Below are 20,636 nucleotides of genomic sequence, written 5' to 3' on the forward strand. Positions count from 1 at the left end.
AATTCACTGCGCAGCTAAAGCTTAACTTCCCGCCCCCTGGGGGAAGCAAGAGAAGTCGGAGTGTTGACAAGGAAGAATCCCACACAGTGTCCGCCATTACACCGCTGAAGCGTTCTCGAACAGAGCCCACAATTGGATCGAAGCATGGTAGTGGAGTCCAGGCGGCAGACAAGAAGTTGAAGCCAACCAATCCGACAATGATCTACAAAGCGGAAGGGCAGAAACAATTGGAAAATCGCGTAAATCACACACTAGTGAAGCTGTTTGTCTGTTGTGGAATCCCCCCCAATATTCTCAGCTCCACCGAGTTCAAGGAGTTCTGTGGTGCCATGAACGCACGCTACGCCGTTCCAAGTCGTTCCCGTCTTGAGGAGTCATTGATTCCACTGTTTGCTGCGCAGGTTCGTCTCTCGGTAATGGAACGGCTTCAAAGATCACGTAACTTGACAATATCGTTTGATGGTGGGAAGTTGTCGAAGAAGAAATTCTTCAGTGTTCACGTTACGGAGGAAAGCCGGGAATCTGTCTGCTTGGAATTGGATGATTCGTCTCGATTAAGCATGACTGGGGATTATATTGTTGAGTTGCTTTGCAAGGTAGGTGGCTACATGATCCTGATCGTTGTAAATTAGTAACCCCCAGCAGTGGGTAGATCAAATTGGCCCACATCGGTTCTGTTGTGTAACGTCTGATGATGCCGCCAATACACGGAAGGCTCGGCACTTACTTGTGTCGAAATATCCATGGATCTTGGATATCCCGGATGCATGCCACAACCTTCACAACACGATTAAAGATATTTGCAACCTAGAAGTATTCAAGCCGGTCAGTCGTTCTCCCATTAACTTCATATCTCAATCTCAATCAAGATTTTGACCTCTAGACCATTACTTCTCTGTGCGATGTCCTTGCTTTCATGAGTCTTTCAACCTATACTCTAGACCACTTTGATGATGCTCGTAAGGAGCTTGGAATCGGTCGTGGACTGGAGGGTGTCGGGGAGACCCGATTCGGAACAGTATATTGGTCTCTCGAATCTTTAATTCGTGGCATGGATGCTCTCAAAAAAGTTGTTCGTAACAAGAAGCTCGCAATTGAGAGTGAGGTAAGCAGTCAACAATGCCGAGGTTTCGGTACTCAGTGCTTAGTATGCTTACGATCCACACTGTTGCTAGGTTTTGCACAAGATATTTGACGACGACGATGATGTATATGAGTTCACCAAGGATGCAAAACGTTTGGCAGCAGTGCTTATGCCTTTCGCACGTGCTATACAATGTCTTGAATCCAAGGAAACAACCACAGCGGACGTCTATGTCTATTGGCTTGCCGTTGTTGCGCAGCTAAAAGATCTGATGTCCCGCCAAACATCGAAGCTCTCAAACACAATCACCGAATCCATTCGCAAGATTGTTAACTACCGGTTCAACCAACTAATTAACAACGAACGAGCATCAAATGTCTATTTAGTTGCCTTTGCTCTGGACCTGGATCACCGTGACGCCGCTGTCCTGAACAACCCTAATCCGCTTGCGGTGCCGACAGTCACCATTCATCGTGCTGCAAACACACCATCGGTGACAGAGAGACCCAGGATTTTCAAAAAGATTGGCAAGAGTCTGGCACTGATACTCAAGGCAGAATACGACGAAATCTATAAAGCAGCAGGCGGACGAACAGTAAGCGAGGCGAAGAAGCTAATGGAGGAACGAAATCCATACCTTGCGCCGTACACACCTCAACAAGCCCTTCTCCTCCTGCACGCCCAATTCTCAAAGTTCTCCGCCAAGGCCGTACCGTTCCATCGCTTACGGCGGAGCACCGAATCAAATTTGGAGTACTGGCAAGCCTTCATCGTTTCGAATGACCCGGATACAACAATTATTGCTCCTCTTGCGGTCAAGATCTTCGCTGCTGTACCAGTCTCGATGGTTGACGAACGCGCCATGTCAGTCGTAACGTGGCTTAATGGCCCAAAACGGCGCCGACAACAGGTTAGCACAGTTTCCGACCATCTAATCATCCGCGGCTTCCTACGAAATGAGAGCAAGGAAAGGGTAAGATATACTTAGAAGACTCACTACATGGCCCTTACTGATTTCAATTTGCAGCCCAAGCGCAAACCCATCACTGTCAACTGGCGTGATATTAGCAAAGATATCGCAGGAAGCGACGAAGTTCAGCTACCTGATTCAAGTCCATCATCAGACGAGTCTGAGCTGCGCTGCGAAAATCATCCTGATGGATTAGCGTGGTTGGATGGTGGGCTACCGAGCCTTCGAAGCGATGTGCTGGTCAATGTTCGAGGTGTCCGATTTGATCTCGAAGACGAATTTGATGTCAGCAAGTACCTTCATGTACTTGCTGATAGCGTGTTGCAGTCGGAAACGTCGGATGAGTCCTCGCAAGTATTAGAGTCCATGGAACGAGCTCTAGATGAGGCAGGCCCCGCATATAATGTCGTCCCAGATGATGATGCATGGCTAAGGGTGTGGGCGTAGTGAACAACCTGTACTTCGCAACTACGTGTACCCAATTTCACACCAACTTTGCAATTTCACAGGTGCTAAATTGAGCAAATTTGCTGCAAATTTGCCAAATTTTCGCCCGGCGCTACGCGCCGCAAATTTGCAGAAAATTTCCCCGCAAATCTCAGGCCCTTTGCAGGCTTTCTATTTCCCGCCCTGCGAAACAGACCACGGACCAATTTTCCGCAACACTAATGTTGGTCATACAGCAACTCCAGGCGCCCATCACTTCTTTTCGCCTCCCCCCAATTCCCGCAGCACTGATTTGTTTCACTGTTTCGTAGATGTCTGATAACTCGTACGAACACCCAAATTGATGTCTGGGTCTCATTCACTTCCTCAACCTAATACAAGCCCTTCTAGACGGGACTCCGTTGCTTCACACGCAAATTCCACGGCCTCGACAAGGCATATGCTGGGCGACATGAACGCTCCTCTCGACCGCCCAAACCCTCCTTTCCTAGCTGCTGGCGGCTCCCAGTCGTCGTTGTCAGGGGGCCATTCGCCTGTGCGCGACAGCAGCAGCGTCTCACTTAGCGTCAACTACCTTCCTTCAAAATTCTCCACAGCGCTGGTGTCGCCGGGCGGCAGAAGGCGCAAGGGCAAAGGCGGTGCCGCACTCCCGAAGATGGGCGGAGGCGTCGAGGCATTTAGAAGCGGCGAGGCTCGTATGCCTGGTGAGAACGACGAAGACTACGATGGAGTGACTAGCGGCTGGTTCGGCAAGGAGGGCGGGCGCACTCGACCCAAAGGGCGATGGAACAGATTCAAGTGGCTGCTCTTCGTTGCCAACGTCCTCGTGCGTGAAATTCCTCATACCATCTTACCCGCTTTGTTGACCCCCCATAGCTCTCTGCTTATTCGCTCATCGGACTGATCTTCTGCTTGCTCACCTGGTTCAACATCTGGACCAACGCCGACGTCGTTCGCGTCGGGAATGTCCCCGAGCTAGTTACCTCCACCATCGCCGCCTCCCTCGGCATCGCCACCTCCCTGATCGGGTGGGCGGGCATCCTCCTCAACAACCGCATGTTCCTCGCCGTCTACTCCTTCCTGCTCTGGATCTGCTTCGCCTTCCTCGTCGTGCCCGGGTACATCACCTACAAGAAGCACACCTTCAACCTCGAGGGCAAGATCAACGCGCAATGGAGCAGGGACCTCGGGGCGCAAGGGCGGATGCGCATCCAGACGCAGCTCGGGTGCTGCGGGTACTTCAGCCCGTTCGTCGAGGCGACCGTGACGGCGACGTGCTACGCGCGCAGCATCCTCCCGGGGTGCAAGCGGCCGTACATCGAGTTCGAGCGCGTGGTGCTGCAGCGGTGGTACGTCGTGGCGTTTGCGCTGGTGCCGCTCCACTTGGCGGTGATGATCATCGGGCTTCTGTGCTCGAACCACGTCACGTACCGCTTCGGCAAGGGCATGATGCCCAAGGCATACCGTCTGAGCATGAACAGCATGGCTGTGATCATGGATAACTATGCCAACCAACTCGCCGAGCAGTTCGGGTCCGACGTCGCGTCGGAAGTCCTCGCGCGTTCGCGAAGCAACCTGAAGCTGGATGCAATGCCGACGATGGGATACGGCGCAGCGCAGTCCTCGGCGTACAGCAGCCATTACGAGCCAATTACCCACAGAAATCACCACGAAGGCCACTCGGCATCTTCATCCCCATAATACATCCCACCTACTGCATATCTACTCTCGTAGGCTCTTACACGTATAGCTCTCGCTGTCATATGTATGGAATATATGAATGTCTGGTGTCGTAAAGAAGTGTCAGATCTCTTTGGGAGCGCTCGCCGGCTTGTCGATAGTGGGGTTCTGGAGGTTTTATTACATTTATCGGTATAGGATAATGACCACGGTGGACGCGCTGTTTAGCTGCTTACTGTGCGAGGAAGTGGACTTGTTGCGTGAGATATTGACTCGCGTGTGGGTGGTAGTGGAGGACGACACCTGAAGGCCTGAAGCACTGCCTCGGGCGTATGCGCGGCTACAGTCGCCCACTCGGCGCTCATGATCAGTATTGTAGGGTTGGCGATCCAACCAACGTCGGATATACGGTCTATTGTCAACGAAAGCACTGTACGTTTACTTCCCATTACGACGGCCGGAGCACTCGACACGAGCTGCTGCGCGCCGGCTAGATAAGTATCTGGGTGTCTTTCTTATGTATCCCTTACCTTACATTTACTTACTGAGGAATGCTGATTCCTCGTTTTAAATTACTACTAGCCTCGTGTATTGTTGTATATAAAGCTACGGTACTACGATCATAATAACACAGTTACCTCTCTGCGAGTCCGATTCCGAGTCCACCAAGCGCACGCGGCGTTAGTAGGCCTTGTGTCTTCCCGTCCTCTCACGCCTCTCCTCCTCTACGACCTAACGACCTCGTTCCGTCTTTCGGAGCATCTCCCTCCACCCTCGCTTCCACGCTCGTAACCGGCGGCGTACCTACAATTTTGGAGCCCACCGCGAGGGATCCAAAAAGACATCAATTCCATAGGTCAAGAAGGTCACCATTGAGCAAAATCGAGACAGCAGCCCCCGTCTTCGACCAGCGGAGTGGACTTACGACTTTCACGACTATCGCGACGCTACCACACGTTCATCAAGTACGGGATCGGTCGGCCAGATAGCCAGTCCAATTGGATCACCAGCCTCGCCGCACCAGTTCATACCCCTCCCAGAAAGTCCCGGACCCCGCCTTTTCCTTCCCTCTCGATCGCGTACCTTATCTCCGGAACCCCACAACTCCTTCAATCGATCTTTAGAGCCAAATAGATCACTCACCTTCTCTCCACAGCGCGCCTCAACACCAGTAGTCAAGATGCCAGAGTATACGATGCCAGACCCGGGCCAGAGCAGGGCGCCGAGCTACACCGGAGATCCTGAAACCCTGGAAAGGTTCTTTGACGAACTAGACCGCCATGCAGAAAGGATACCGGACATAGATGACCGAGCAAAGGTAATGTATGCGTGCTGATACGTTGGAACCACTGAGTATAGGACATGGGCCCGCATCGCAAAGGAGCACCTCGACAACTGGAACGAATTCAAGAATGCCATCTATGAGCAATACCCTGGTTCGCGGGACAGCGAAACAGCAGACCTCTCAGAACTCCTCCAACTCATCGAAGAAACATCCAAGATCGCAGTCATGACGGTCCCGAAGCTAGGTCAATATCAGCGCAAGTTTACTAACCTCGTGGTAACATTACAGGAATCGGAAACCGTTAGCACCCGCCAAGCGGTCGACTACTTCCTCAGTCCGTTTCCAGAAGACATCATCGCGAAGGTAGACAACATCCTTCTCGCCTGGGAGCCCAAGAAGGCGCGAAAAGAGGTATACACGCTGCAGAACGTCTACAAGGCGTTACTTTTCATCTACAACGGCGGACTAGGCCTCACGAAAGCATCAACCGTCCGCTCAGGCAGCACACCGCCACCAGCGACAGCCGTCAAAACCGAACCTGATTTCCAGCTCATGATGCGAACTGCAGTCCAAGAAGCGATGTCCCAGTTCGTCTCTCAACTCTCTCAGCAACGAGTAGCGGCGGCACCAGCGACTCCATCGACTTCACAGGCTCCGCAACAAACGGCGACCACGGCACCAGCGTTACGACCCCCACGACCATCAGGATGCCTCTTTTGCGGCGGACAAGACCACTATCTGCGATTCTGCAATGAGGCGCGTCGGTACGAAAGCGAAGGTCTGATGAAACGAAACGAGAACAATAAGTATGCGACGCCGACAGGAATAGAAATCAACCGCGCCATGCGAGGAACATTCCTCAAAGAACAGATCGACAATTGGCACATCGACAACCCTGGTCACCGAACAACTTCTACGGCAACGGCGTCATCTAATATTGTTACTGTCAGCCACGTACAAACAGCGGATTCGGACACTGACGCAAAAGTAGCGGAACTAACAAATGCGTACCAGTTATCTAGCTCCGAGGTAGCAAATCTACGGCAAATACTTGCGAACGGCGTCAATCGCACCAAGAAAGAGCCGCGAAACCCGACAGCATCGGCAACAATCACGCAAGACACGGCTACTAACCCTCGTACCTCCCACAGATATCAGTCAAGTATTGAAGACCCAAAGATTGTAGATGCGGTTATTCAACGAGCGCTGCAAGGAACGGTGCAGATGAACATGAAGGAGTTGCTAGCCATAGCCCCCGACGTACGCAAGGGCATTCGAGAGCAACTGCAGCCCAAGCGAGTCCCCCAGGAGGCAACGGTCACCATTCACACCTGCGAACACTGTAAAGCGCCAGAAACGCAAGACGAAGACGATGACGCCGGCATCGCATCACTCTATCAAGTCGATGACAATGTCAAGGTCCCCGTCGTCCAGTCCTTTCACAACGCTATTGCCTCGGCCCGCTCAATCGAACCCTTGCGAGTAATCTATCCGGTCATCGAAGAAAAGCTGCGCGTAGAGGCCATTGTTGACTCAGGATCTGAGATAGTTGCGATGCGGCGCGGCGTCTGGGAACTCCTTAACATGGGGGTTTCTTTAGACGAAGGATGTACTATGGAATCAGCTAACAGCTCTCGGGATAAGACTTTAGGTTTATTCAAGAATGTTCGGTTCGATGTCGCCGGCATACGGATATACGTACATTTCCAGATCGTCGAAAACGCGCCATACGACATCCTCCTCGGACGACCATTTCACTGTGTATTGTCGGCTATCACCCAGGATTACCCAGACGGACGTAGCGACATCACATTACGAGATTCAACGACAGGACACCGGCAGATGATTCCGACAGGCTTACGACTGAGACGACCCCCAGAGCCAGTTGAACAGTGCGAAGCTTTTCACAAGTCGATGAGCCTTTAAGGGGAGACAACGCACTTCACCAGGTTTCGCAACAGGCAACAGGTAACTTCGCAACGGACTTAAATCCACCACCACCTACCACTCCTTCTGTACATACATTCATTCCATCCACTACCATGACATCCCCTGTCCAATTCCTTTTCCCCGCGCATGACGATAAAGCCCCTACTCAGACGGCCGTATCTGAAGGATATGTGCTGATCACCGAGAATGGTGTTACTCGGAGCGGATTTTATACCGAGTTCTCATGGAATGATGTCGATGCGCTAGCTAACCTTTTTAGTTCTATCTCCACCGAAACCAACGCAGCGACTTTCATTTCGGCAAAGAAGATCTATAAACCGGCAGCCAGACGTGTCAAACCGGTCGCCACGACACTACCTGAAGAATTCCGAATCGTACGCAAGGAACCACCCAACATTCTCGACGATTTCCGACCGCCGCCAAAGAATCCACCAAGGTTCGAGCCAGGATCACGGTATACTCAAGAACGGCACGATAAACAGAATATCGATCCAGAAGGCTGGCTATGGCCAGACGAAGTCAATCTCATCCATTACATCATCCGCGCAAACGAGATGGCGTTCGCTTGGGATGAATCCGAGAAAGGAGCTCTCAAGGATGAATACTTACCCCCCGTACTAATGCCAGTTATAGAACACGTACCATGGGTGTTGAAGAACATGCCCATTCCCCCCGGTCTTTACGAAGAATTCATACGAATCATCAAGGCGAAAATGGCAAGCGGCGTATACGAACCATCAAGTTCATCATATCGGTCGCGGTGGTTTTGCGTTCTCAAGAAGGACGGCAAATCTCTGCGGCTCGTACACGATCTCCAGCCGCTCAACGCAGTAGCTATCAAGGATTCGGCGTCTCTACCACGAGTCGAGCCCTTTGCTGAGTCCTTCGGCGGACGAGGATGCTACGGTCTGTATGATCTATTTGTTGGGTATGACCAACAAAAGCTCGATGAGCGATCACGCGACATGACTACGTTTCAGACGCCGTTAGGTGCATTACGACTGACGAAGATGCCAATGGGATATACTAACTCCCCACAGGTTCAGCAAGGCGACATCACCTTCATCCTCCGCGACGAAATCCCTCACGTTACGGACCCATTCATGGACGACATTCCAGTCAAAGGCCCCAAGACACGATACGAGTTACCTACCGGCGGATACGAGGTTCTTCCCGAGAACCCAGGCATTCGACGGTTTGTATACGAGCACCTCACGAACATGGCTCGAATAGCTCATCGGTTGCTCAAGTTCGGTGCCACTATCAGCGGCATCAAGCTTCGAATGTGTTTGCAACGCGCTGACATTGTAGGGCACATATGCACATATAATGGCAGAGAACCGGACGAAACTCGCGTCCAAAAGATTAAGGACTGGCCCCCGTGTACTACGCTAACAGAAGTTCGTGGTTTTCTAGGAACCTTAGGCGTCATCCGCATCTTCATCAAGAACTTTGCGTCATATGCGAAGCCCCTCGTACAGCTCACCAAGAAGGATACGGAGTTCGTATGGGGTCCTGAACAGCAGAACGCGATGGACACGCTGAAGCGACTGGCAATCACCTCCCCCGCAATCCGTGCGATCAATTACAAGAGCGACAACGAAGTCATCCTTGCGGTCGACTCATCAAACATTGCGGTTGGCTACATCCTTTCGCAAATGGGCGACGACGGCCGACGATATCCCTCACGGTTCGGCAGCATCACCTGGAACGATCGCGAAGCTCGTTACTCTCAAGCGAAGCTCGAACTTTATGGACTCTTCCGTGCCCTGAATGCGGTCAAGTTATGGATCATTGGCGTTAAGAATCTTACGGTTGAGGTCGACGCTAAGTATATCAAGGGGATGATCAATAACCCTGACATCCACCCTAACGCGACACTCAATCGCTGGATAGCAGGCATACTGAACTTTGATTTCAAGCTACGCCACGTACCGGCTAAAGATCATGCACCAGCAGATGGACTATCACGACGACCACGAGCTAAAGAAGATCCACCAGCAGATGTAGAAGGGTATATTAGCGAAGCTGACGGTTTTATGTTCGTCATACAGGATCAATCTCTTCCGCCGCCACAATCATCGCGGCAAAACCTCGATATCCCAACCCCTTCGATCTTTTCAACGACACTCCCAGCCGACACGACAACCATTCCCCGAATAAAGCAAGACCTTGAACAGGACCAAAGGATGATCGACGTCGAAGAATTCCTGCGAACTCACCAGTTACCCAAGAAGATATCGACTCCAGTACTCAAGACACGGTTCCTCCGAACGGTCCTCGACTTTTTCATTCGCGAAGGCAAACTCTGGAAGAAGTCAATAGACGGCAAGCATCGGATCTACGTACCTTATGGACGACGACTCGAACTCTTACGGCAAGTACATGACGAGCTAGGGCACAAAGGAAAGTTCGTAGTCCGAACGCGGTTACTGGAACGATTCTGGTGGCCAGGACTCGACAGAGACGTGAAATGGTACCTCAATACCTGCCACGAATGCCAAGTGCGCTCCATGGCCAAGTACTTTATTCCACCAACACCAACAATCCCCGCCGGCCTATTCCACCGCGTCCACATCGATACCATGCGCCTCCCCAAGTACAATCAGTATGAACACCTCGTACATGCACGCTGTTCGCTTACGGGATGGCCTGAATGGCGGCCTCTTCGAAAGGAGACGGCGAGAGCAATAGGGTCGTTCATATTCGAGGAAATCCTCTGCAGATGGGGAGCTATCTCCGAGATCGTTACTGACAATGGCACACCTTATGTCGCAGCTCTCGACTGGCTCGCCAAACGCTACGGCATCAACCACATTCGGATATCGCCATACAACTCCAAATCGAACGGCCTCGTCGAACGAAGACATCGGGATGTACGGGAAGCGTTAGCTAAGATGACGAAGCACAACGAACGGAAATGGCTGGACGTCGCACCAGCGGTATTTTGGGCAGAACGAGTAACGATCAACAAAGCAACAGGCTACTCGCCGTACTACATGGTTCATGGGACGGAACCGATCCTCCCACTAGATGTACACGAAGCTACTCACCTTGTTCCTTTACCCTCGCAGGATCTTACTACCAACGAACTCCTTGCTCACCGGGCACGACAGCTACAAAAACGACCCGCCGACATCGAATTAATGAAGCAACGAGTCCTCAAAGCTCGCCTTCGAAGCGTCCAAGAATTCGAGAAGAAGTACGCCGAAGTAATCCGGACATTCAAGTTCAAACCAGGCGATCTCGTCCTCGTCCGAGACGCCGCGCGCGACAAGGACTTGTCGGGAAAATATCGCGCTAGATACTTCGGACCATTGCGCGTCGTTCGCCAAAAAGCAGCCGGCACCTACGAGCTCATGGAACTAGATGGCACCGTTTCCAAACATCGCTACTCCACCAATCGCCTCGTCCCCTACTTTCCACGCAACCCAGATCAATTACCTACCCCCATTCCATCCACCGACGAACTTGATTAATTCGTAAAACCCCTCTTCCCCTTTCTTTTTCTTCGCTCCCCTGTTCTCTCTCATCTACGTACTACATCATCCATCCACCTTTTCTCGCAATCTCTTTGTCTCTTCTCTCCAAACCCCACCTCATTACTTACAAATCAAAAACACCAAAACAATCATAATCTACATAACATAGATATAGTTGTATATGTGTTTCTCCTTTGTTCGTACTGGATCCCTTTCTTAATCCTGCCCCCCCTCTTACCTTACATCCATCCTCTTACCCTTCCCTTCTCTTCCTAGGTCACCCCCGTGCCTTGACAGCAGGTATTACACCACGTCAAGACTCCTCTCGCACAAGATCGCGGTCCTTTCAAAACTATGGTCAGGCGCGACTCCGGGAATAACACCACCACCAGTTCACGATGAAGCTAGCCAGCTAGGCTTACGCATCAACGTCGAACGTTCCCAGCCCTCTTACTCGCCTCCACAACGACCGTACTCTTTTTCCGAAAGCGACTGCAGCGCAGATCGAACCGACTGCAACCATCACGAGCAGTACCCGAGACGACGGTACTCCGGCTACCACCAAGGACCAGCACGTCGAAAACTGTAGACGTTACTGGTACAGTACCGCTGCCGTCGTCTTCAAACATCATATCCCTCCCTCCCTCCCTCTCACATCACTCGCGGCTCGCATCGCATCATCATATCACGCGAACGCGGTTAACGGGACAACAATGGGATGTTCACGGTATTACACGCTCACGACCACATCACGCATCGGTTCTATACGCGCACACTCCAAACGAGATGGAAGCTCGAACGCTGGTTGAACCTGGTGTTGACCACGGAGGGTCAACTTCTAAAGGACCCCGGGAGATGTAGGGTTGGCGATCCAACCAACGTCGGATATACGGTCTATTGTCAACGAAAGCACTGTACGTTTACTTCCCATTACGACGGCCGGAGCACTCGACACGAGCTGCTGCGCGCCGGCTAGATAAGTATCTGGGTGTCTTTCTTATGTATCCCTTACCTTACATTTACTTACTGAGGAATGCTGATTCCTCGTTTTAAATTACTACTAGCCTCGTGTATTGTTGTATATAAAGCTACGGTACTACGATCATAATAACACAGTTACCTCTCTGCGAGTCCGATTCCGAGTCCACCAAGCGCACGCGGCGTTAGTAGGCCTTGTGTCTTCCCGTCCTCTCACGCCTCTCCTCCTCTACGACCTAACGACCTCGTTCCGTCTTTCGGAGCATCTCCCTCCACCCTCGCTTCCACGCTCGTAACCGGCGGCGTACCTACAGTATCGGAATTTTCTACGTATACCGCTGGGTCTGGTACGACGCCTGTATTTCGAACAACGGACATGAAGGAGGAATAAAGTAATGGATGGCTCCTGGCCCCTGTGCATCTCGGTCATGTGATATGGTGAACGGCCAGTAGGAGCTGAACTCGAGCTGAATTGCGACAATGCGCTGTCATTCGAACGATAAATCTCCTCAAAACAAGACCGGTCCTACTCAGAGGCCAAGATTTTGGAGATCTGAATAGGTGCAAAGCAGCTGGACTCATCATAGATTCGTAGACCTACTGATTGAGGTTGCTTGCACCTCCGCCTTATGTACGTATATATGTCAGCTTTAACTCGCAGTTTTTGATTCATCTTCCAGCCCCAACGGTGGATGCCGTAGGATACTACGAAAGGCGTGGTATTTGTCGCTAAGGCGTGAGTAGTAGGTACTGCTGGGTTGGCCTCCCAGCATTTCACATCGGAGAGAAGACATAAATGAATTGATACGAAGTTTGAATGGAATGTAGCTGCGGTGCTGCGCACTGCGTAACGCCTGACCATCCCTTGAAATTCTTCTAGGTGGATATCACTGGTGCGTTTGATCGCTTTGTGAAGCTGTGTGTGTGGACTCAGAAGATCCCCATCGCCTCTCCAGAATATGATTGATTGTCCTTTCTTCGAGCAATAGTGAGATCAGTCTTTCCTAGCCCGATCTGATTTTGGATCCTCACGTCCTGTAGTTTGACTGCGGCTTCTCTCTGAAACGGGACTCGGCGCGTCGCTTGGGCAAGTCGACAGCTTCTCAAGCGACCACAAGTTCAAGACCAACGCTTCGTTCATCACAATGAGTTGTACGAATAGAGTAAGCGTCTCGTGTGCCGTATCCTACTTGTATGTACTGATATGATAGTTCCTCTCCCTGAAGGACGAATTACGTGCAAACGACGGCTGTCTGCGGCGGTTGAGTCGTGCCTGTTGACGTTGCCACGACCGGAAGGCACTGCGAGTACCACTGGTTATGCTCATGGCAATATGCACCGGGGATGCACACAGTTTGGCCCGCGTAGCCTTCGCCTGTCAAATTCAAGGTCTCGAGATTTAGTGGGACAATAACCAGAAAAGCGACGAGCTTGACTTACCGCCGCATTGCTGGTACTATTCGGGCGACGGTGGTCAGAATGAGGTGCGTGAAGATCTATGGCGCATGACGACGACAACTCACCAATGGCACGGCGTCTGGGATAGGAAGGACGTATGTTGGGGTAGCCGTCGGGGTTATCGTCACCGTCCAACACGTCGCTGTCCCCGTTGAACCCAGGGGAGGGGATGAAGATGGCGTGGCAGTCGAGTTGCTCGATTCCGTACACTGGGGAGGGACAAAGAATAGGTTCGTCGACTTTCGTCAAGCACCGTCGACAAAGACTTACTGCAAACGATGCTTTCAGAAGCGACAACACGACGAGAGACGTCTGGATCAGTTTCATGTTTTAGAATGGGAGGTATGCTTAGTGTTCAACGCGATGCAGTGAGTGCAGCTAGTTTATATCTTTACAAGCCGTCTGAGACTTAGAGGAGGATTATCGGCTCGAGGACATATTTGTCCGATTATCCTTCAGGCACAGCCGTCAGCCACCGTCAGCCAGGTCAGTATCGCCACGTCTCTCGCATCTTCATATATAGTAGTCCATATATCTTATCTTCGATCTAGACAACCGGTTTACGACGTATATAGTGTCTCCTTCGAGGACGCGACGTCTCACGACACTCTCTCAAGAGCAGATGACAATGCCTGTAGGAGATACCGTGGGCGGAGTCGTCGTAGTACTGGCCGAACTGTAGAGACACTGCGAGTACCACTGCACGGGGTGAGTCAGTGATTACCTGCATCCCGTCACGGGTACTTACCTCGTTGTACTCGTGACAATATAGACCGGGCTGACAGACTGTCGGGCCCGCGTAATTGACACCTAGATGTGGTTTACTTCGCAGTGAGTACTTATATCGCTCTCAAGGGAGATTGACACGCTTAGCAGACTTACCGCCGCATTGAGCCCACTACCCAAGGTGCGTTATGGTCAGCATTGGACTGCGTACTGGATGGTATATTCGAACATACCACTGGCTGAGCATCCGGGATAGGCGATGGCGATGGCGTTGAACTCGTGGAAACGGGCGGGAAGGTCCAGCAGGATGCTGTTCCTCCGGGGGCGGGTGTATACTTCCGCAAGTTAAGGATGATACAACCGTCTCAAAGGGTGGTTAAGCTTACGGCAAGAGCGATACCCAGGAACGATAACGCGGACAAAGTCTTGAACATCATCTTGAATAAATCGCCTCAGTGTGGATGTGGAAGAAAGCGAAGGTGTTAAGAGCAAAGATTGTGCACCTACTCCATGTCCTTTCCGCAAGGCTTTTATCTTTGGTCGGCGCCAGAGACGAGGCGTACCTTGCTAGACGAATTCAATTATGGGAAGAACATCGGTACACGCGCATGTTGAACGGCCCTGTCGCGTCTCAGATCAGATGGCTTGGAGCGGTCAGCAATGCCCTGTTGATTGCCCTTGGCGCAAGAGCTATCTGGCCGACGACTGCCAACTCATATCTTCCTTCTTCACACCAATGAGACGTCGTGTCCATGCTTGGAGGCCAAGTAAGGTACCGAACGGCCAACTTTTCCCTCCGTCAAGTCTGCAGATATACTTTGGTGAGAGTCGTGATCGCTATAGCAACAAATGTTATGCAAACACTGACCGTAAATACCCCCTAGAGTAGGACGGCGAAAAGCTGTGGACCCTAGACTAGAGTCGATATGAAGGAATTCCACGTAGAGGATGGCGATTGGACCAACGGTGTCTGTGCTGTAGGTGCGAAGATGAATTCGCGCTTGCGTGAGGACTGGGAAGGGTGTGTTCCCAACCAAAAGACGAAGTAGGAAGGAAAGACGTAAACTGAACGCCACGTGACGAACGGAACGGAGGACGGAGGACGTACCAAGCAGTGCCGCGTGCAACTGCTTGGGCTCGCTTTCGCAACGCAACGGAGGGAGGAGGAAACTTGCGTCTTCTTAGGTAGGTATGTAGGTACTATATGTACTGTAGGATAGGTAAATAAGCACACGGTCCATGCATGTATAATCTAGTAAGCTAGTACCTAACAAACAACGCGGCCGCAGGTGATAACGGACCTAAGCAAGAAGTAAATGAAACAATAATATACGTACGATATATCATGTATCCAAGTTCGAACAGGAACACTGCAGTGCACTTCATAAGTTCTATGCAGCGTTAATGTTTACGGTTGACAAAAATATGTGAAGATGCAACGACGCCAGCAGGATTTGAACCTGCGCCCGGAAACCGGAAGAGATATTTACTTGACGAACGGAAAACGTTCTAATCTCTCGCCTTAACCACTCGGCCATAGCGCCTTGAAGATGAGTCTCTCTAAGTAAATACATATACCCATGAAATATCAGCTTTAGCGGCGAACTTAGGCGTGGTCTTCATGTCTCCTGCTGCAGTGGAAGCAGCAGAACTTCGATTCCTCTTCAGGATAACGCGACATCACAACCTATAAGCCGACTTATCTTCAACGTACTGATAGGAATTTTCCTTGGGAATTGTCTGGACTCGATTAACGTGCGGTGGAGTCATGCACCATTAATAACCTTCCTAAACTCATTAAACTTCCTACTGCGTAGGGACATTTTCTCAGCGATCCTTGGGCAATGGACATGTGATGCACCCTCTATCGCTAGATATGTCGGACGAGACCTCATCTACTTTCCACGGCTGGATACAAGGGCTTCCGTTCCTTTTTGTGATCCTCGGCCATGTATGCTCTATTGTTGGACATATCATGAGGCCCTTTCCGACTGCCATGGCTGGTATATAAGGGGGCTTGATTGCAGTGCAACCCGCGTAGGTTCAGTCGAAACCTTGCAACGAGTAAGTCATTTTCACCGTATACCTTATAGCAAGCAACTGAAACTGTTCTGCTCTCAAAAGTATGTCCTCCCTGCAGTACACCCTCGTCAACTCTAAGGATGCCCTTGCCGAGGCGATGACCCATCTGCAGGAAGCGAACCACGTCGTCCTTGACCTAGAAGGACTTGATCTCGGAGAAGTAGGCGGAGCGTTATCCATCATAATCTTGCGCCCCATTGGAAGCAAGCCGCCGTCGAACACTTATATCGTCGACATAATGCAGCTCCCTGTCGACGATCTTACTCCCCTCTTCAACCTTCTCAGAGCTGACACGCCAGTCAAGGTCGTCTTCGACGGCCGCAAGGACTTCTGTGAGCTGCACTACACCTATGGTGTTGACCTGGGGAAAACCTTGGACATGCAAATCGCGGAAATACGGATGAGGGTCCTTCAAGGACAGACCCCTTTGGAGCAAGTACGGCTTTATCCAACTTGGTTGCGTTCGCGGGCCGTTTCTCGCCCTTCGGACTATACTCTTGTCCACAACATCATCTCGCTCGATCATTGCGCCAAGAAGTTACTAGTCAGCTACAACGACAAAGCGAAAGGTTCTGATTTTCTCGCCCATACACCGCCAGAATCATCTAATCCAGTGTACATTATAGTCAACCATAGCTTGTGGCTTCGACGACCACTTGATGTTCAACTCCTTCAGTATGCTGCTTACGACGCCTACCTCATTGAGCTGGTATACGCGGCGTTCGAGCGTCGAGGTATTCTCGACCGTGAATTAGAAGAAATCAGCCAACGATACATCTCGATCTGGAGCGACCAAAAGCCTGAGCGATCCGACGTTTACAGACAGCATTCATTGCTCCCGCTGAACATCTTGACGCATTCACCGCCCAGTCCTTTTGATCGTCAATGCGCCGGGTGTCGAAGGCTTCTTCCTTCGAACTGCTTCACTTCGACCAGCTTGAAGCAAAGTAAGTGTCTGGTGTGTTACGTTCTGCGATGGAAACCCGTATACCGGTTCTAGACTTCTCGCAACGATCCTAGTAAATTCTTATCAGCTCTTGTCATCGTCGTTGGAGAGCATCTGTAACAGTGTACCCGAAGCCATGAATTCTAAACTCTTCTACGAAATCTGGAGTCCTCCACTCCCTCAAGTAAGATCGCCTATAAAACGCGAGTTCGACCTTTTAAAGCGTTCTTTGGGTTCATAGTACATACGAGTAGCGTAAAATAATTCCACACGACTACCGTACGCAGTATTGTAGTTTTAGTCTGTCCGTAGCATTACTACTAACCAATCGAGTCCGTAGTAGAGTAGAGAATGAGACAGTTGACTTAACAACTCCTCAAATGGTACGATGTCCAATAATGCGCGAGCGGCTGACCCGCTCAGCGCGACGTTCAAGATCTTCAGCCAAGGCGAGCTCGGCATCCTCGATCGAGATATCCTCGACCTCTTCGCCTTCGCGGCGCTCGAGGTCTTCAGCAAGTGCAAGTTCAGCTTCCTCAATAGAAATGTCTGGGATGGCCTCTTCGCCAATGGCACGCACAACAACGGCTGGGGCAACAGTTCCTGTTGTGGCGGCGGTGTTGTCAACGGGGGCAGCGGCGACGGGAACGGCGAGTGTGTTTGTAACGGTGGGAGTAGTGACGGCGGCACCTGCGGCGGCGTTGGCGGCAGCGCCTGCGTTTGCGGCGACGGCAGGAGAATTGACAGCAATGCCGATCGCAGAGCCATTGGCAGCGGCTCCTGCGTTAGCGGCAACGGCAGGGGTGGCCGTGGCAGCTCCTGCAGCGGCGTTCGCGGCGGCGTTCGCAGCAGCTGCTGCATCTACGGCGACTACAGGAGTGGCAACTGCTGCAGCACTAGCATTTGCGGCGGCAGCAGCATTGGCGTTGGCGTTGGCGTTGGCGTTGGCTGCCGCTGCTGCGTTGGCAGTAGCATTAGCGGCAGCGGCAGCTGCAGCATTCCCGCTATTCGCAGTGGTGACTATGAAAGATCCGGTAAGTGGCCAATGTGAGGGCTCGTAAAGTTTCGACTCACCAGCAACGCAGCCACCGAATGGCCCTGCTCGGGCTGCATTACGACAGCGGACAAGGCATGCGTCTCCATTGGGACCGCCAGTGCAAGCCATTCCAGCGGGCATCTCTGAATACATATATGAGATTTTGTACGTTAAATTGATAGTGACCAAGGGCACTCACGTGCAACGAGGGGGAACGCTGTGGCAGTGGTCCTGCTGCGAGAGTTTGTGCCTGGGACTTGAGTTGTCACGGTCATCGCAACAAAGTTCTGTCCCGAGGCGTCCGCTGACACCTGGCAAGTATATGGGCTGTAAGGCAAGAATTAGTACGTAGCTGGGATGGGAGCCAACGTGAGCACTAACCCAGCACCGTCGCCGTTAACTTGATGAAGAGTCATAGTGACCGAGCCGTCAGCGGCAGCCATAGGCAGACCGGCGGATGCAGCAGCTAATGTCATATATCAGATCGATCGATCGAGACAGGAGCAGATATTGACGTCAAACGTACTGGCTAGCATGGTCTGAACATTGTTGTTTCCGCCCGCGAGTGTTCGTCCGCAGGCACCTGTTGTTCCTCGTTGGATCTCGCGATCACGGATGATGCTGGAGTCCTGCTGGAAGGGGTTGCGACGCGACCCAGTACGAGGTGTAGTAGCGACGACGCCGAAGCCTTGAGCCGTGATCCCGTTGACACCAGTAACAGCGGTAAGAACACCGTGAGCGTTAACCTGGATGGCCGCAGCAAGGAGAACGAGTTGGTAGAAGCCCTTCATGTTGTTAAAATAGAAGAAAAGAAGTAAATGTTTGTAAAAGGGAGTGTTGGGGTCGGATGCAAAGGCACTGCCTAAGATGGGGGTGGGACTCGGGTCAAGAGTGGTGGAGAAGTGAAGTAAAGATGTGCAGGTGAAAGATTAAGGATGAAAGAAAGTGTGCGCTGCACTGACGAAGATGTGAAGACAGTTGCTGAAGGAGGAAGCGAGGCACTGCTGGAGAACAAATGCCTCACCCCGACGAGTTTATATAGACGGCTCCGGGGTTCATTAACCTGCGAGGCGATGTCAGGTTTTGCGAGATCAGTCAAGCAGAAACTGTACAATGTATTCACATGAACATGATCTATCCAGCAACGGATGACAGGATAGTTGGTAGTGAGCGACCGAGGTTCTGGAGACGAAGTCGGCAGGGTCCTAAGTCTTCAAAATTCACGTGCCATGCCCTGCGTCGTCGCGAAAAGAGGGTAGACGCTGATAGACAAAGGCGCGAATTCATCGTTGAGGCTGAAGGAGTGCTTGCTATGGTGTGTGTACAATGGGACTTGTACGTGGTCTGCACCACATTGCCCAACATTAAAACTGCTGACCGGGATGGCCGAGGCGTCAATGGAATATTAAAACATGCGCGAATATTGCCCATACTGTATGCCAACGTTCGGCGCGTCGTCTCTCCACCACAGCGTTTACCACATGCAACGGAAAGGAAGCTACAGGGAAAGGATCTTGTTTAGTCACGCGTTGCCCTCTGTCGCGAAGCAGGAGACCACTTACTCGGCCATGGAAAACCAGAAAATGATGAGATAGGGTTTTCCAATTTCACTTGAAACGTCTACGAGTTCCCTGTCAAATAAAGCGCCGAAGGAGTGTTGTATCGAGCGACAGAGTGCCGGAGAACAAATCCGAAGACGCAGCGGAGCAAGAGACAGTACTGTATCTAGCGCAACGGCCTGCGAGGTAATTTCACCAGTTTCAACGGTGGAAACGCGAACGCATGGTAGCTATTGGGGGAAAAGACGTTGGAGTCGGAAGCAAAATCTGCGTTGTCCATTTTGAAATCAGACACTCGTACACACTGTCGAAGCTGATGATAGTCTCCGTCCGCGCTTCGGGAATTCCCTGTGGACAACTCGATCAGGATGAGACCGTGGCAGACGGAGGGATATGGGTAGCATCGACAAAACGGTGCTTTCTCCGTCCATTCACGATATCGGGCGATGTTCTCGCAATTTTCTCCATGCTGGACGGGCAATTCTACACGCCTAACCCCAATCCAAAGCATAGAGGAGTTTGCCAGAAACTTCATGCCTGCCCATCAACCAAGAGAGCCAATGCCACGTCCGAGACGAGAAATGGAGGAGGTCTGTTCGTCGGCGTGCCCCTGATGCTGTAGCCTTTCGATATCCTCGAGTCGGGCTGTAGGATATTGCTCACCTTCGTAGGCAAAAAAAAAAAAAACGGTGAGTCCAGCGCGCATTCAGTGAGTGACCACTGGACTTTAACCCGACGCCTCAACACCGGCTTGCGACTCGCGTACCAATCTATATCTAGCGCCTTCAGCCTTGAACTACCACGGTGCGGAGTCATGGGAGTTACTCACGAAACGGTGCACGGGCTGTCCCTCGACAGTGAAGCGGGAGCCCATCGGACGAAACTACACCCGCGCTAATGGTCGCAATCGGAGGTAGTACGAAGATGATTGTTCCATGTTGACAATGGACTAA

At 51.6% G+C, this 20,636-nt stretch overlaps 5 protein-coding genes and 1 non-coding gene across 6 annotated transcripts; 3 read left to right on the plus strand and 3 right to left on the minus strand.

Moving 5' to 3' along the window:
- Nucleotides 1–2,844: 2,844 nt before the first annotated feature.
- Nucleotides 2,845–4,202, plus strand: PC9H_006958 (uncharacterized protein; the record flags this gene model as incomplete). The annotated part of the gene is made up of 2 exons (XM_036776496.1): nucleotides 2,845–3,327; nucleotides 3,378–4,202. 2 exons carry the CDS (start codon nucleotides 2,845–2,847, stop codon nucleotides 4,200–4,202), a joined length of 1,308 nt encoding a protein of 435 aa, XP_036632515.1.
- Nucleotides 4,203–5,361: 1,159 nt separating this feature from the next.
- Nucleotides 5,362–7,392, plus strand: PC9H_006959 (uncharacterized protein; the record flags this gene model as incomplete). Its single annotated transcript, XM_036776497.1, has 2 exons — nucleotides 5,362–5,504; nucleotides 5,541–7,392. The coding sequence occupies 2 exons, from the start codon at nucleotides 5,362–5,364 to the stop codon at nucleotides 7,390–7,392; spliced, it is 1,995 nt and encodes a 664-aa protein (XP_036632516.1).
- Nucleotides 7,393–13,062: 5,670 nt separating this feature from the next.
- Nucleotides 13,063–14,497, minus strand: PC9H_006960 (uncharacterized protein; the record flags this gene model as incomplete). The annotated part of the gene is made up of 7 exons (XM_036776498.1): nucleotides 13,063–13,251; nucleotides 13,317–13,543; nucleotides 13,980–14,010; nucleotides 14,083–14,144; nucleotides 14,217–14,232; nucleotides 14,294–14,395; nucleotides 14,447–14,497. 7 exons carry the CDS (start codon nucleotides 14,495–14,497, stop codon nucleotides 13,063–13,065), a joined length of 678 nt encoding a protein of 225 aa, XP_036632517.1.
- A 1,002-nt stretch (nucleotides 14,498–15,499) lies between these two features.
- On the minus strand, nucleotides 15,500–15,604 carry PC9H_006961. The gene has a single exon. It is a non-coding gene; the product is annotated as a tRNA-Ser (tRNA).
- A 581-nt stretch (nucleotides 15,605–16,185) lies between these two features.
- On the plus strand, nucleotides 16,186–17,208 carry PC9H_006962 (uncharacterized protein; the record flags this gene model as incomplete). Its single annotated transcript, XM_036776499.1, has 3 exons — nucleotides 16,186–16,711; nucleotides 16,769–17,089; nucleotides 17,177–17,208. The coding sequence occupies 3 exons, from the start codon at nucleotides 16,186–16,188 to the stop codon at nucleotides 17,206–17,208; spliced, it is 879 nt and encodes a 292-aa protein (XP_036632518.1).
- Nucleotides 17,209–17,464: 256 nt separating this feature from the next.
- Nucleotides 17,465–18,915, minus strand: PC9H_006963 (uncharacterized protein; the record flags this gene model as incomplete). The annotated part of the gene is made up of 4 exons (XM_036776500.1): nucleotides 17,465–18,267; nucleotides 18,324–18,451; nucleotides 18,506–18,590; nucleotides 18,651–18,915. 4 exons carry the CDS (start codon nucleotides 18,913–18,915, stop codon nucleotides 17,465–17,467), a joined length of 1,281 nt encoding a protein of 426 aa, XP_036632519.1.
- Between the last annotated feature and the right edge of the window lie 1,721 nt (nucleotides 18,916–20,636).

The sequence above is a fragment of the Pleurotus ostreatus genome (assembly GCF_014466165.1).
Source record: "Pleurotus ostreatus strain PC9 chromosome Unknown scaffold_4, whole genome shotgun sequence".
NCBI lineage: Eukaryota > Fungi > Basidiomycota > Agaricomycetes > Agaricales > Pleurotaceae > Pleurotus > Pleurotus ostreatus.